Source organism: Natator depressus, chromosome 28 (assembly GCF_965152275.1).
Source record: "Natator depressus isolate rNatDep1 chromosome 28, rNatDep2.hap1, whole genome shotgun sequence".
Classification (NCBI taxonomy): domain Eukaryota; kingdom Metazoa; phylum Chordata; order Testudines; family Cheloniidae; genus Natator; species Natator depressus.
In genome coordinates this window covers 2560198-2572989 of record NC_134261.1, presented here as the reverse complement: position 1 = coordinate 2572989, position 12792 = coordinate 2560198, and the positions used below count along the sequence as shown (strand labels likewise).

At 68.9% G+C, this 12792-nt stretch overlaps 1 protein-coding gene across 1 annotated transcript; it reads left to right on the top strand.

Annotated features, from left to right (window-relative positions):
* Positions 1-2010: 2010 nt before the first annotated feature.
* Positions 2011-12144, top strand: LOC141978864 (protein mono-ADP-ribosyltransferase TIPARP-like). Its single transcript, XM_074941200.1, is given in 6 exon segments — positions 2011-2570; positions 3985-4147; positions 9051-9238; positions 9330-9439; positions 9442-9565; positions 11462-12144. Coding segments are annotated over 6 exon segments (1596 nt in total). The 3' UTR covers positions 11913-12144.
* Positions 12145-12792: the final 648 nt, after the last annotated feature.

Genomic DNA, 12792 nt, shown 5'->3' with positions numbered 1-12792 from the left:
GGGCCGGGAGATGCAATGGATCAGTGACCCCCGCCCTGTGGCCCTCAGGGTTACTGATTCTGGGCAGGGCCGGGGGAACAAACTGCCGGGGCTCGGTTCTCAATGAAGGAAAACGATACGTCCGGAGGAGGAACAGAGAGGTGATTTTTTACCTCTGGATTTGGCCCTGGTGTGACGGGGAAACCGTGTCTCCGTTCCGGGGCGAAACTCCCAGCTCCCCCCTGCAGCGCAAAAAAAAGGGCTATGCGTCTCGCCGGTTGGCCAAACTGTCCCGCTGGGGGCAAAAAGCTTCTCAAAAAAGTCAAAAGTGGTTTGATATTTTTGTGGGGGGGTGGTGGAAATGATCAAAAGGACACTTCAAATTTCCTTCCACGGGACGGGGTTTTAAAAATCGCCAAAGCCTTTGAAGAACCGTTGAAACCCGGCGTTCGGTTCGCCTTGGCCTTTTGTTGAGTTGAAATTTACCCCGCCCGACTTTTGGTCTGCGTCGGCTGAAAAATTGCCCAGACGTTAAAGACAACATGGAGATCTATTCGAAACCGCTCTGGGTTTGGGGCGTTTCCGGGCACGGAATTTTTGGAACGTTTGCCGAAAAGTTTGGGGTTTGTTTGTTTGTTTTTTAAAAAAAAACCATCAAAATTGAAACAGTTTTCACTCGTGCCGCAGTTTGGCCTTTTTACGGCTCTGCGTTTCTCCAAAAAGTCCCCACAACAATTTTTGTTTCGCTCCAAACACCATCAAAAACCATTTTGTTCCCTGCTTGTGAGCTGCAAAACCCACCGCTCTCGGTCCGGTAGAGAGGGCCCAGCCCAGGCCGACACACAGATGCCGTTTCTCTTCTCTCGGCTTCGCCGCGTCTACGCTGGGGTTTTGCTCGGCAGAGCCGTGTTGCTGTCGGTTTCCGTACGCTTGACCGACGTGGCCAGGCTTGACGTGCCCATGGAGTCGGCCAGATATGTGGGAAGAGCGTCGAGGGTTTCAAAAGAACGTGGCAAAACTGATCCGCCCTCTTTAGCGGAGCGAGCAGACGCCGGCAGGTGACGGGATCACCGTGGATCGGACACACAGGACGGCTCGGGTTTTTTGGGGATTTCCACCGCGCTGGCCTTTTCGAGAAGACGACCCAAACTGGCTTCAAGCCGGGACGGTTTTGTTTGGGAAAATGTCAGAACAGCCCCCCCCCCCCCCCAAGACAAACAATGGGGTGAAACTACCACAAATTTGCAACCCATTTTGCTGTCCCCTTTTTCTTCCAGGGTGTGGGAGGTTTCAGATGGAGAATTTTGCATGAAGAGATCTTGGCAATCTTTGCTCGGGGTCTCTCAGATCTCTTCCTAAAACATGGGATTTACCCCCGCTCTAGACATCAGTCCCAAATCCCACCCCCTCAAGCACCCCAGACAGACCCTCATTAGCCTTGGAGCTGTGTGTGTGTGGGGGGGGGGGGAGTCGTCACACCGGATCAGGCCCACCTTGCTTGGTGTCCCGGCTCTGCCACTGACCGGCACTGACTGAATTGTAGCTAGGAGCCAGGACTCCTGGGTTCTCTCCTGGGCTCTGGGAGGGGAGTGGGGTCTGGTGCGTTAGAGCAGGGGGTGCTGGGAGCCAGGACTCCTGGGTTCTCTCCCCAGCGCTGGGAGGGGAGTGGGGTCTGGTGTGTTAGAGCAGGGGGAACTGAGAGCCAGGACTCCTGGGTTCTCTCCCTAGCTCTGGGAGGGGAGTGGGGTCTGGTGCATTAGAGCAGGGGGGGCTGGGAGCCAGGACTCCTGGGTTCCATCCCCGACTCTGGGAGGGGAGCAGGGGCTGGTGGGTCAGAGCAGGGGGCTGGGAGCCAGGACTCCTGGGTTCCATCCCTGGCTCTGGGAGGGGAATGGGGGCTGGTGAATTAGAGCGGAGGGGCTGGGAGCCAGGACTCCTGGGTTCTGACCCCCCAACACTAACCCTTGGTCATTCTCTGTCTCCCTGTTTTCCAGCTCTCCCCGGGAGGATCGGGCCGTGTCCCGGCGCCCCATGGCGGCCGGCAGTGATGCCCCCGCAGCCCCGCCGCCCGCCCGGCTCGCTCGCCTCAAACGCTCCCGCCGTTTGGCGTTCCGCCCCCCCGTCGCGCCGCGGCTCAAGGCCCGGCTGCTCCACCGCCGGCCCCCGGAACCGGGCGGCGCCGCCCCAGCCCCCCGCCCGCCCTCCCCGGCCCCAGCGGCCCCCGCCGGCGACCCCTACGGGGAGAGGGTGGAAGTGGCGCTGCGGGAGGCGGAGGCGGCTCCGGAGCCGAGCCCCGAGGCCGGGCCCGGGTGCGAGGAGCTGACCTTGGACCACCTGCTGGAGATCGTGGCCCAGCTGGAGTACCACACCCACCCCGAGGACGGGGTCCACATCTGCCCCCACTTCCTCCTGGGCTGCTGCTTCTCCGGGGCCCATTGCCCCCAGCACCACACCCTGCTGCCCTTCCACTGGCAGCTCTGGCAGAGCGCCCGCCTCCCGCCCGGCTGGCTGAGCGTGGGGCCCGAGGCCCACGAGACGCTGGAGCGGCTCTACAGCGACCCCGAGCGCACCCACGTGCGGGCCTCCTACCAGTGAGTGTGCGGCCGGGGGGAGCCGGGACGCCTGGGTTCTCTCCCGGCTCTGGGAGGGGAGCGGGGGCTGGTGGTTAGAGCGGGGGGGCTGGGAGCCAGGACGCCTGGGTTCTCTCCCCGGCTCTGGGAGGGGAGTGGGGGCTGGTGGTTAGAGCGGGGGGGCGCTGGGAGCCAGGACACCTGGGTTCTCTCCCTGGCTCTAGGAGGGGAGTGGGGGCTGGTGGGTTAGAGCGGGGGGGGGGGGGCGGCTGGGAGCCAGGACTCCTGGGTTCTGGGGCTGGTGGGTTAGAGCTGGCGGGAGGTTAGGAACCAGGACGCCTGGGTTCTCTCCCTGGCTCTGGGAGGGGAGCGGGGGCTGGTGGTTAGAGCGAGGGGTGCTGGGAGCCAGGACTCCTGGGTTCTCTCCCTGGCTCTGGGAGGGGAGTGGGGGCTGGTGGCTAGAGCAAGGGGCGCTGGGAGCCAGGACGCCTGTGTGGTTTGTTCAATGTCCCCGAGTTACCTCGATTGGTGTCAGGTTGGGGGAAGGTCGTTGACAGGGCTGGGGGTGGGGGGCATGGGCTGGGGCAGGATGAGGGGCCGGACGTGGGGGGTGTGATCAGGGGGCGGGTAGGAAGGGGGTACACATGGGGGCAGATGTGGGGGGGGACAGTTCTGGGGGGGGAGCAGGCATTTGGTCTGTGCTGGACGTGGGGTACAAGGGGTCAGCTGAGGGGTGTTGGGTTCATTGGGGCACGGGAGGGGGGCAGGTCAGGGGTAGAGCACGGGGGGTCGCCTAAGGTGTAGTTCTCAACCAGGGGGCCAGGGCCCCGACCCCGCCACCCGGGGCTGCCGCCAAGCCTGAGCACTGGGGGGCGCGGGGGCCCCAGGCTGTTGCCTTGTTTGCTGCCCCCTAACGCCAGCCCCGGCTTTGATCTGCAGAAACCCAGTTCTTGGGCCACAGCACGCTGGGGGGGGCGGGAGAGAACCCCCGACCTAGGGGACAATGGGCATTTGTGCATGATCCTGGGGGCTCTGGGGCAGGAGTGGGGGGCAATGGGGCAGTGTTTGGGGGGGCTGGTAGCGTGGGGGGGACCGGGGCAGTGGGGCAGGGTTTGGAGGTGTGGGGGGCTGGCGGTTTGAGGGGAATGGGGGCAGTGGGGCAGGGTTTGGGGTGGGGGGGCTGGTGGTTTGGGGGGAACGGGGGCAGTGGGGCAGGGTTTGGGGTGGGGGGCTGGCATGGGGGGAATGGGGGCAGTGGGGCAGGGTTTGGGGACTTCAGGGGCTGGCAGTGGGGGGAGCAGTGGGGCAGGGTTTGGGTTGTGAAGGGAATGGCCGTTTAGGGGGCAGTGAGTGGGTAGCGGGGGGCAGTCGGGGGTGAGGGGCAGGCCCCAGCCCAGGCCCCCCCAGTGACCCCCGTCTCCCCTCGGCCCGGCAGGGGCGTCACCTTCGACATCGACCTGGTGGCCATGCAGGTGTGGAACAGCCCCAGCTTCACCCGGGTCCGGCGCCTCGAAACCTCGCCCGCCCCCGGCACCCCCTTCCGCACCACGCGGCTCTACTACTGGAAGGCGCTCGGCGGCTGGGAGCCCTACAGCGAGGTGCGCCGGACGCCGGGGTTCCCTCCCCGCCGCGGGGGGCGCGCTGGGGGCCGGGAGCCAGGACGCCTGGGTCCTCTCCCGGGCTCTGGGAGGGGAATGGGGGCTGGGGGTTAGAGCTGGACTCCTGGGTTCTCTCCCCAGCTCTGGGAGGGGCGTAGGGGCTGGTGGGGTAGAATGGGGGCTGGGGGCTGGGAGCCAGGACTCCTGGGTTCTCTCCCCAGCTCTGGGAGGGGCGTAGGGGCTGGTGGGGTAGAACAGGGAGGGGCTGGGAGCCAGGACACCTGGGTTCTCTCCCCAGCTCTGGGAGGGGCGTAGGGGCTGGTGAGGGCTGGGAGCCAGGACTCCTGGGTTCTCTCCCCGGCTCTGGGAGGGGCGTAGGGGCTGGCGGGTTAGAGCAGGGGGGGCTGGGAGCCAGGACTCCTGGGTTCTCTCCCCGGCTCTGGGAAGGGCGTAGGGGCTGGTGGGGTAGAACGGGGGGGCTGGGAGCCAGGACTCCTGGGTTCTCTCCCCGGCTCTGGGAGGGGCGTAGGGGCTGGTGGGGTAGAACGGCGGGGCTGGGAGCCAGGACTCCTGGGTTCTCTCCCCAGCTCTGGGAGGGGCGTAGGGGCTGGTGGGGTAGAATGGGGGGCTGGGAGCCAGGACTCCTGGGTTCTCTCCCCAGCTCTGGGAGGGGCGTAGGGGCTGGTGGGGTAGAACGGGGGGGCTGGGAGCCAGGACTCCTGGGTTCTCTCCCCGGCTCTGGGAGGGGCGTAGGGGCTGGTGGGGTAGAACGGGGGGGCTGGGAGCCAGGACTCCTGGGTTCTCTCCCCGGCTCTGAGAGGGGCGTAGGGGCTGGTGGGGTAGAACGGCGGGGCTGGGAGCCAGGACTCCTGGGTTCTCTCCCCAGCTCTGGGAGGGGCGTAGGGGCTGGTGGGGTAGAACGGGGGGCTGGGAGCCAGGACTCCTGGGTTCTCTCCCCAGCTCTGGGAGGGGCGTAGGGGCTGGTGGGGTAGAACGGGGGGGCTGGGAGCCAGGACTCCTGGGTTCTCTCCCCGGCTCTGGGAGGGGCGTAGGGGCTGGTGGGGTAGAACGGGGGGGCTGGGAGCCAGGACTCCTGGGTTCTCTCCCCAGCTCTGGGAGGGGCGTAGGGGCTGGTGGGGTAGAACAGGGAGGGGCTGGGAGACAGGACACCTGGGTTCTCTCCCCAGCTCTGGGAGGGGCGTAGGGGCTGGTGAGGGCTGGGAGCCAGGACTCCTGGGTTCTCTCCCCGGCTCTGGGAGGGGCGTAGGGGCTGGCGGGTTAGAGCAGGGGGGGCTGGGAGCCAGGACTCCTGGGTTCTCTCCCCGGCTCTGGGAAGGGCGTAGGGGCTGGTGGGGTAGAACGGGGGGGCTGGGAGCCAGGACTCCTGGGTTCTCTCCCCGGCTCTGGGAGGGGCGTAGGGGCTGGTGGGGTAGAACCGGGGGGCTGGGAGCCAGGACTCCTGGGTTCTCTCCCCAGCTCTGGGAGGGGCGTAGGGGCTGGTGGGGTAGAACAGGGAGGGGCTGGGAGCCAGGACACCTGGGTTCTCTCCCCAGCTCTGGGAGGGGCATAGGGGCTGGTGAGGGCTGGGAGCCAGGACTCCTGGGTTCTCTCCCCGGCTCTGGGAGGGGCGTAGGGGCTGGCGGGTTAGAGCAGGGGGGGCTGGGAGCCAGGACTCCTGGGTTCTCTCCCCGGCTCTGGGAAGGGCGTAGGGGCTGGTGGGGTAGAACGGGGGGGCTGGGAGCCAGGACTCCTGGGTTCTCTCCCCGGCTCTGGGAGGGGCGTAGGGGCTGGTGGGGTAGAACGGGGTGGCTGGGAGCCAGGACTCCTGGGTTCTCTCCCCAGCTCTGGGAGGGGCGTAGGGGCTGGTGGGGTAGAACGGGGGGCTGGGAGCCAGGACTCCTGGGTTCTCTCCCCAGCTCTGGGAGGGGCGTAGGGGCTGGTGGGGTAGAACGGGGGGGCTGGGAGCCAGGACTCCTGGGTTCTCTCCCCGGCTCTGGGAGGGGCGTAGGGGCTGGTGGGGTAGAACGGGGGGGCTGGGAGCCAGGACACCTGGGTTCTCTCCCCAGCTCTGGGAGGGGCGTAGGGGCTGGTGAGGGCTGGGAGCCAGGACTCCTGGGTTCTCTCCCCGGCTCTGGGAGGGGCGTAGGGGCTGGCGGGTTAGAGCAGGAGGGGCTGGGAGCCAGGACTCCTGGGTTCTCTCCCCGGCTCTGGGAGGGGCGTAGGGGCTGGTGGGGTAGAATGGGGGGGCTGGGAGCCAGGACTCCTGGGTTCTCTCCCCGGCTCTGGGAGGGGCGTAGGGGCTGGTGGGGTAGAACGGGGGGGCTGGGAGCCAGGACTCCTGGGTTCTCTCCCCAGCTCTGGGAGGGGCGTAGGGGCTGGTGGGGTAGAACGGGGGGGCTGGGAGCCAGGACTCCTGGGTTCTCTCCCCAGCTCTGGGAGGGGCGTAGGGGCTGGTGGGGTAGAATGGGGGCTGGGGGCTGGGAGCCAGGACTCCTGGGTTCTCTCCCCAGCTCTGGGAGGGGCGTAGGGGCTGGTGGGGTAGAACAGGGAGGGGCTGGGAGCCAGGACTCCTGGGTTCTCTCCCCAGCTCTGGGAGGGGCGTAGGGGCTGGTGGGGTAGAACAGGGAGGGGCTGGGAGCCAGGACTCCTGGGTTCTCTCCCCGGCTCTGGGAGGGGCGTAGGGGCTGGCGGGTTAGAGCAGGGGGGGCTGGGAGCCAGGACTCCTGGGTTCTCTCCCCGGCTCTGGGAAGGGCGTAGGGGCTGGTGGGGTAGAACGGGGGGGCTGGGAGCCAGGACTCCTGGGTTCTCTCCCCGGCTCTGGGAGGGGCGTAGGGGCTGGTGGGGTAGAACGGGGGGGCGGGGAGCCAGGACTCCTGGGTTCTCTCCCCAGCTCTGGGAGGGGCGTAGGGGCTGGTGGGGTAGAACAGCGAGGGGCTGGGAGCCAGGACACCTGGGTTCTCTCCCCAGCTCTGGGAGGGGCGTAGGGGCTGGTGAGGGCTGGGAGCCAGGACTCCTGGGTTCTCTCCCCGGCTCTGGGAGGGGCGTAGGGGCTGGCGGGTTAGAGCAGGGGGGGCTGGGAGCCAGGACTCCTGGGTTCTCTCCCCGGCTCTGGGAAGGGCGTAGGGGCTGGTGGGGTAGAACGGGGGGGCTGGGAGCCAGGACTCCTGGGTTCTCTCCCCGGCTCTGGGAGGGGCGTAGGGGCTGGTGGGGTAGAACGGCGGGGCTGGGAGCCAGGACTCCTGGGTTCTCTCCCCAGCTCTGGGAGGGGCGTAGGGGCTGGTGGGGTAGAATGGGGGGCTGGGAGCCAGGACTCCTGGGTTCTCTCCCCAGCTCTGGGAGGGGCGTAGGGGCTGGCGGGGTAGAACGGGGGGGCTGGGAGCCAGGACTCCTGGGTTCTCTCCCCGGCTCTGGGAGGGGCGTAGGGGCTGGTGGGGTAGAACGGGGGGGCTGGGAGCCAGGACTCCTGGGTTCTCTCCCCAGCTCTGGGAGGGGCGTAGGGGCTGGTGGGGTAGAACAGGGAGGGGCTGGGAGACAGGACACCTGGGTTCTCTCCCCAGCTCTGGGAGGGGCGTAGGGGCTGGTGAGGGCTGGGAGCCAGGACTCCTGGGTTCTCTCCCCGGCTCTGGGAGGGGCGTAGGGGCTGGCGGGTTAGAGCAGGCGGGGCTGGGAGCCAGGACTCCTGGGTTCTCTCCCCGGCTCTGGGAGGGGCGTAGGGGCTGGTGGGGTAGAACCGGGGGGCTGGGAGCCAGGACTCCTGGGTTCTCTCCCCAGCTCTGGGAGGGGCGTAGGGGCTGGTGGGGTAGAACGGGGGGGCTGGGAGCCAGGACTCCTGGGTTCTCTCCCCAGCTCTGGGAGGGGCGTAGGGGCTGGTGGGGTAGAATGGGGGCTGGGGGCTGGGAGCCAGGACTCCTGGATTCTCTCCCCAGCTCTGGGAGGGGCGTAGGGGCTGGTGAGGGCTGGGAGCCAGGACTCCTGGGTTCTCTCCCCGGCTCTGGGAGGGGTGTAGGGGCTGGCGGGTTAGAGCAGGGGGGGCTGGGAGCCAGGACTCCTGGGTTCTCTCCCCAGCTCTGGGAAGGGCGTAGGGGCTGGTGGGGTAGAACGGGGGGGCTGGGAGCCAGGACTCCTGGGTTCTCTCCCCGGCTCTGGGAGGGGCGTAGGGGCTGGTGGGGTAGAACGGGGAGGCTGGGAGCCAGGACTCCTGGGTTCTCTCCCCAGCTCTGGGAGGGGCGTAGGGGCTGTTGGGGTAGAACGGGGGGCTGGGAGCCAGGACTCCTGGGTTCTCTCCCCAGCTCTGGGAGGGGCGTAGAGGCTGGTGGGGTAGAACAGGGAGGGGCTGGGAGCCAGGACACCTGGGTTCTCTCCCCAGCTCTGGGAGGGGCGTAGGGGCTGGTGAGGGCTGGGAGCCAGGACACCTGGGTTCTCTCCCCAGCTCTGGGAGGGGCGTAGGGGCTGGTGAGGGCTGGGAGCCAGGACTCCTGGGTTCTCTCCCCGGCTCTGGGAGGGGCGTAGGGGCTGGCGGGTTAGAGCAGGGGGGGCTGGGAGCCAGGACTCCTGGGTTCTCTCCCCGGCTCTGGGAAGGGCGTAGGGGTTGGTGGGGTAGAACGGGGTGGCTGGGAGCCAGGACTCCTGGGTTCTCTCCCCGGCTCTGGGAGGGGCGTAGGGGCTGGTGGGGTAGAACCGGGGGGCTGGGAGCCAGGACTCCTGGGTTCTCTCCCCAGCTCTGGGAGGGGCGTAGGGGCTGGTGAGGGCTGGGAGCCAGGACTCCTGGGTTCTCTCCCCGGCTCTGGGAGGGGCGTAGGGGCTGGTGGGGTAGAACGGGGTGGCTGGGAGCCAGGACTCCTGGGTTCTCTCCCCAGCTCTGGGAGGGGTGTGGGCCGCTGACCCCTCTTCTCTCCGCCCCCAGCCCTTCGCCCAGAGCATCGAGGCGGCGCTGCGGAGCGGCCAGGAGGAGGCGCTGTGCAGCACGGCCGAGCACAGCTACCGGCTTGACCTGCGGGCCGGCTACCAGCGCAACCTGGCCACGGGCACCCTGCGCCCCCTGCGGGCCCGGCCCGCCTTCCGCGCCCCCGCCCTGCTGCTACCGGAGTTACGGTAACCGCCCCCCCCCCCGCCCCCCCCCGCCGCGCACCCCCCCCCCCGAGCCGGGCTCACGGCCCCCTCACCCCCTGCCTCGCCCCCGCAGGACGCTCTCCGGCAGCCTGTACCCGGGCCCCCCGCCGGCCCCGGGGCCCCACCCCTACCCCGAGACCTGGGCACCGCTGGCCCCCGGGCAGGACTGGCACCAGGCGCCCGTGGGGTGGAGGAGCGCGGCTTCCGGCTCATCTACGGGCTCTTCCACAAGAGCCTCCCCGAGGCCCGGTACCGCCTGGAGAGGGTGTGGAGGGTGCAGAACCCCTTCCTGTGGGACAAGTACAAGCGGTGAGTGCCCCCCCCCGCCCCCCCCCGCTCGATCCCCTGCACCCGGCACCCGCTATCCCCTCCCCTGGGCGCAGAACCCCTTCCTGGGGGACAAGTACAAGCGGTGAGTGCCCCCCCCGCCGCCCCCCCGCTCGATCCCCTGCACCCGGCACCCGCTATCCCCTCCCCCTGGGCGCAGAACCCCTTCCTGGGGGACAAGTACAAGCGGTGAGTGCCCCCCCCCGCCCCCCCCAGCTCAATCCCCTGCACCCGGCACCCGCTATCCCCTTCCCCTGGGCGCAGAACCCCTTCCTGGGGGACAAGTACAAGCGGTGAGTGCCCCCCCCGCCCCCCCCCGCTCGATCCCCTGCACCCGGCACCCGCTATCCCCTCCCCCTGGGCGCAGAACCCCTTCCTGGGGGACAAGTACAAGCCGGTGAGTGCCCCCCCCGCCCCCCCCGCTCGATCCCCTGCACCCGGCACCCGCTATCCCCTCCCCGGGCGCAGAACCCCTTCCTGGGGGACAAGTACAAGCGGTGAGTGCCCCCCCGCCGCCCCCCCGCTCGATCCCCTGCACCCGGCACCCGCTATCCCCTCCCCCTGGGCGCAGAACCCCTTCCTGGGGACAAGTACAAGCGGTGAGTGCCCCCCCCCCGCCCCCCCAGCTCAATCCCTGCACCCGGCACCCGCTATCCCCTCCCCCTGGGCGCAGAACCCCTTCCTGGGGGACAAGTACAAGCGGTGAGTGCCCCCCCGCCCCCCCCAGCCCTGTGCCCCCCCCGCTCGATCCCCTGCACCCGGCACCCGCTATCCCCTCCCCCTGGGCGCAGAACCCCTTCCTGGGGGACAAGTACAAGCGGTGAGTGCCCCCCCGCCCCCCCCAGCCCTGCGCCCCCCCCCGCTCGATCCCCTGCACCCGGCACCCGCTATCCCCTTCCCCTGGGCGCAGAACCCCTTCCTGGGGGACAAGTACAAGCGGTGAGTGCCCCCCCCATGCCCCCCCAGCCCTGCGCCACCCCAGCTCGATCCCCTGCACCCAGCACCCGCTATCCCCTCCCCCTGGGCGCAGAACCCCTTCCTGGGGGACAAGTACAAGCAGAGAGTACCCCCCCGCGCCCCCCAGCCCTGCACCCCCCCCAGCTTGATCCCCTGCACCCAGCACCCGCTATCCCCTCCCCCTGGGCGCAGAACCCCTTCCTGGGGGACAAGTACAAGCGGTGAGTGCCCCCCCGCCCCCCCCAGCCCTGCACCCCCCATGCCTCCCCACCCCCACTGCGCCCCCAGCCCTGCCCCCCATGCCCTGCGCCCCTGTCGCAACCCCCAGCCCTTCCCCTGTCGCGCCCCACGCACCCTCTGCTCCCTGCCGTGCCCCCTTGCCCTGCCCCCGCTGAGCCCCCACAAGGCCTGCGCCCTCCACTCTCTCCCTGCCCTGTCTGCACTGTCCCCCCTGCCATGCTGCCCCCTAGCCCTGCGCCCCCCATTCCCCTCACCCCTGTCCCCCACCCACCCTGCGCCCACCCACACCTTGTGCCCCTCCAGCCCTGCCCCCCCACACCCTGCACCCCCCACTCCTCCCAGCCCTGCCCCCGGCCACGCCCCCCAAACCCTTCCCCCCCTCCTTCCTTGCCCTGTCCCTCTCACCCTGCATCCTCGGCCACACACCCCAGCACCTGCCCCTTCACGGCCCCCCAGCACCCCCTAACCCCTCCCCCTGGGCATTTCCTGGGTGCAGAGCCCCTTCCTGTGCGACAGGGACAAATGGAAGGGTGCCCGGCTCTAACCACCACTCCCCTCCCGGCGCCGGGGCGAGAACCCAGGAGTCCGGGCTCCCAGCCCCGCCCTGCTCTGACCCACCAGCCCCCGCTCCCCTCCCGGCGCCGGGGCGAGAACCCAGGAGTCCGGTGTGTCCCCCTGCAGGAAGCAGAGTCACATGAGCCGGCAGATGTCCCCGGAGCAGCGGCTGCGGAACGAGCGCCACCTCTTCCACGGCACGTCGGCGGGCGCGGTGCCGGCCATCTGCAAACACAACCTGGACCCCCGGCTGTCGGGGAAACACGCCGCCCTCTACGGGCAGGGCAGCTACTTCGCCCGCCGCGCCAGCTACTCCCACCGCTACGCGCCCCCCGCCGAGGCCGGCCTGCGCCACGTCTTCCTCTGCAAGGTGCTGGTGGGGCGCTCGGCCCCGGGGCAGCCGGCCCTGCGCCGGCCCCCGCCCCTGGACGCCGGCGACCCGGCCAGCGACCTGTACGACTCGTGCGTGGACAGCCTGAGCGACCCCCAGATCTACGTGGTCTTCGACAGCGACCAGTGCTACCCCTACTTCCTGCTCCAGTACCGCCAGCTGGAGGAGGTGGTGAAGGTGGACTGAGCCGGGGGAGGAACCCAGGCGTCCTGCTGTAGCCCCCCGCCCCGGATTCTCCTGGCTGCGGAGTGAGGGGAAAGAACCCAGGCGTCCTGCGGCTGCCCCCACCTCCACTGTGGAGTGAGGGGGAAAAACCCAGGAGTCCTGCGGCTGCCCCCACCTCCGCTGCGGAGTGAGGGGGAAAGAACCCTGCTGCCCCCCCCGGATTCTCCTGGCTGCAGAGTGAGCGGGGAAAGAACCCAGGAGTCCTGCGGCTGCCCCTCCCCCCCCGCCTCCCGGCTGCGGAGTGAGGGGGAAAGAGCCCAGGAGTCCTGCGGCTGCCCCCCGCCCCCAGCTGCGGAGTGACGGGGAAAGAACCCAGGAGTCCTGCGGCTGCCCCCCCACCCGGCTGCGGAGTGAGGGGGAAAGAATCCTGCTGCCCCCCCGGATTCTCCTGGCTGCAGAGTGAGGGGGAAAGAACCCAGGAGTCCTGCAACTGCCCCCTAGACTTTCTGGCTCTGTGCTCAAGGGGGACGGGGCTGTGCCCCCCAGGAGGGGAGGGTGGGGGTGGACACAGGGACGTCCCGTGGAAGGGGCCGCCCCAGGTGTGATTGGTCTGGGTTGGGTCCAGCAGGAAGTGATGTCATTCTACAGCAGGCAGTGATGTCATGCTACGGGCCCCAGCAGGAAGTGACGTCCACCAATGGGCTTGCAGGCCTTGACATCATGTATGAAGGCTACACCTGGCCATGATGTCATTACAGAGCCAACCAATGTGGCGCAGTGACTGGGAGTTGCCTCGTTTGACCCTGGGAGGCCCCGCCCACTCTTACAAACCGGATTCTGATTGGGCGTAAACTGAGCCAACAAAGGATGGCCAGCAGGAGCCCCTCCCACTTTGCCAAAC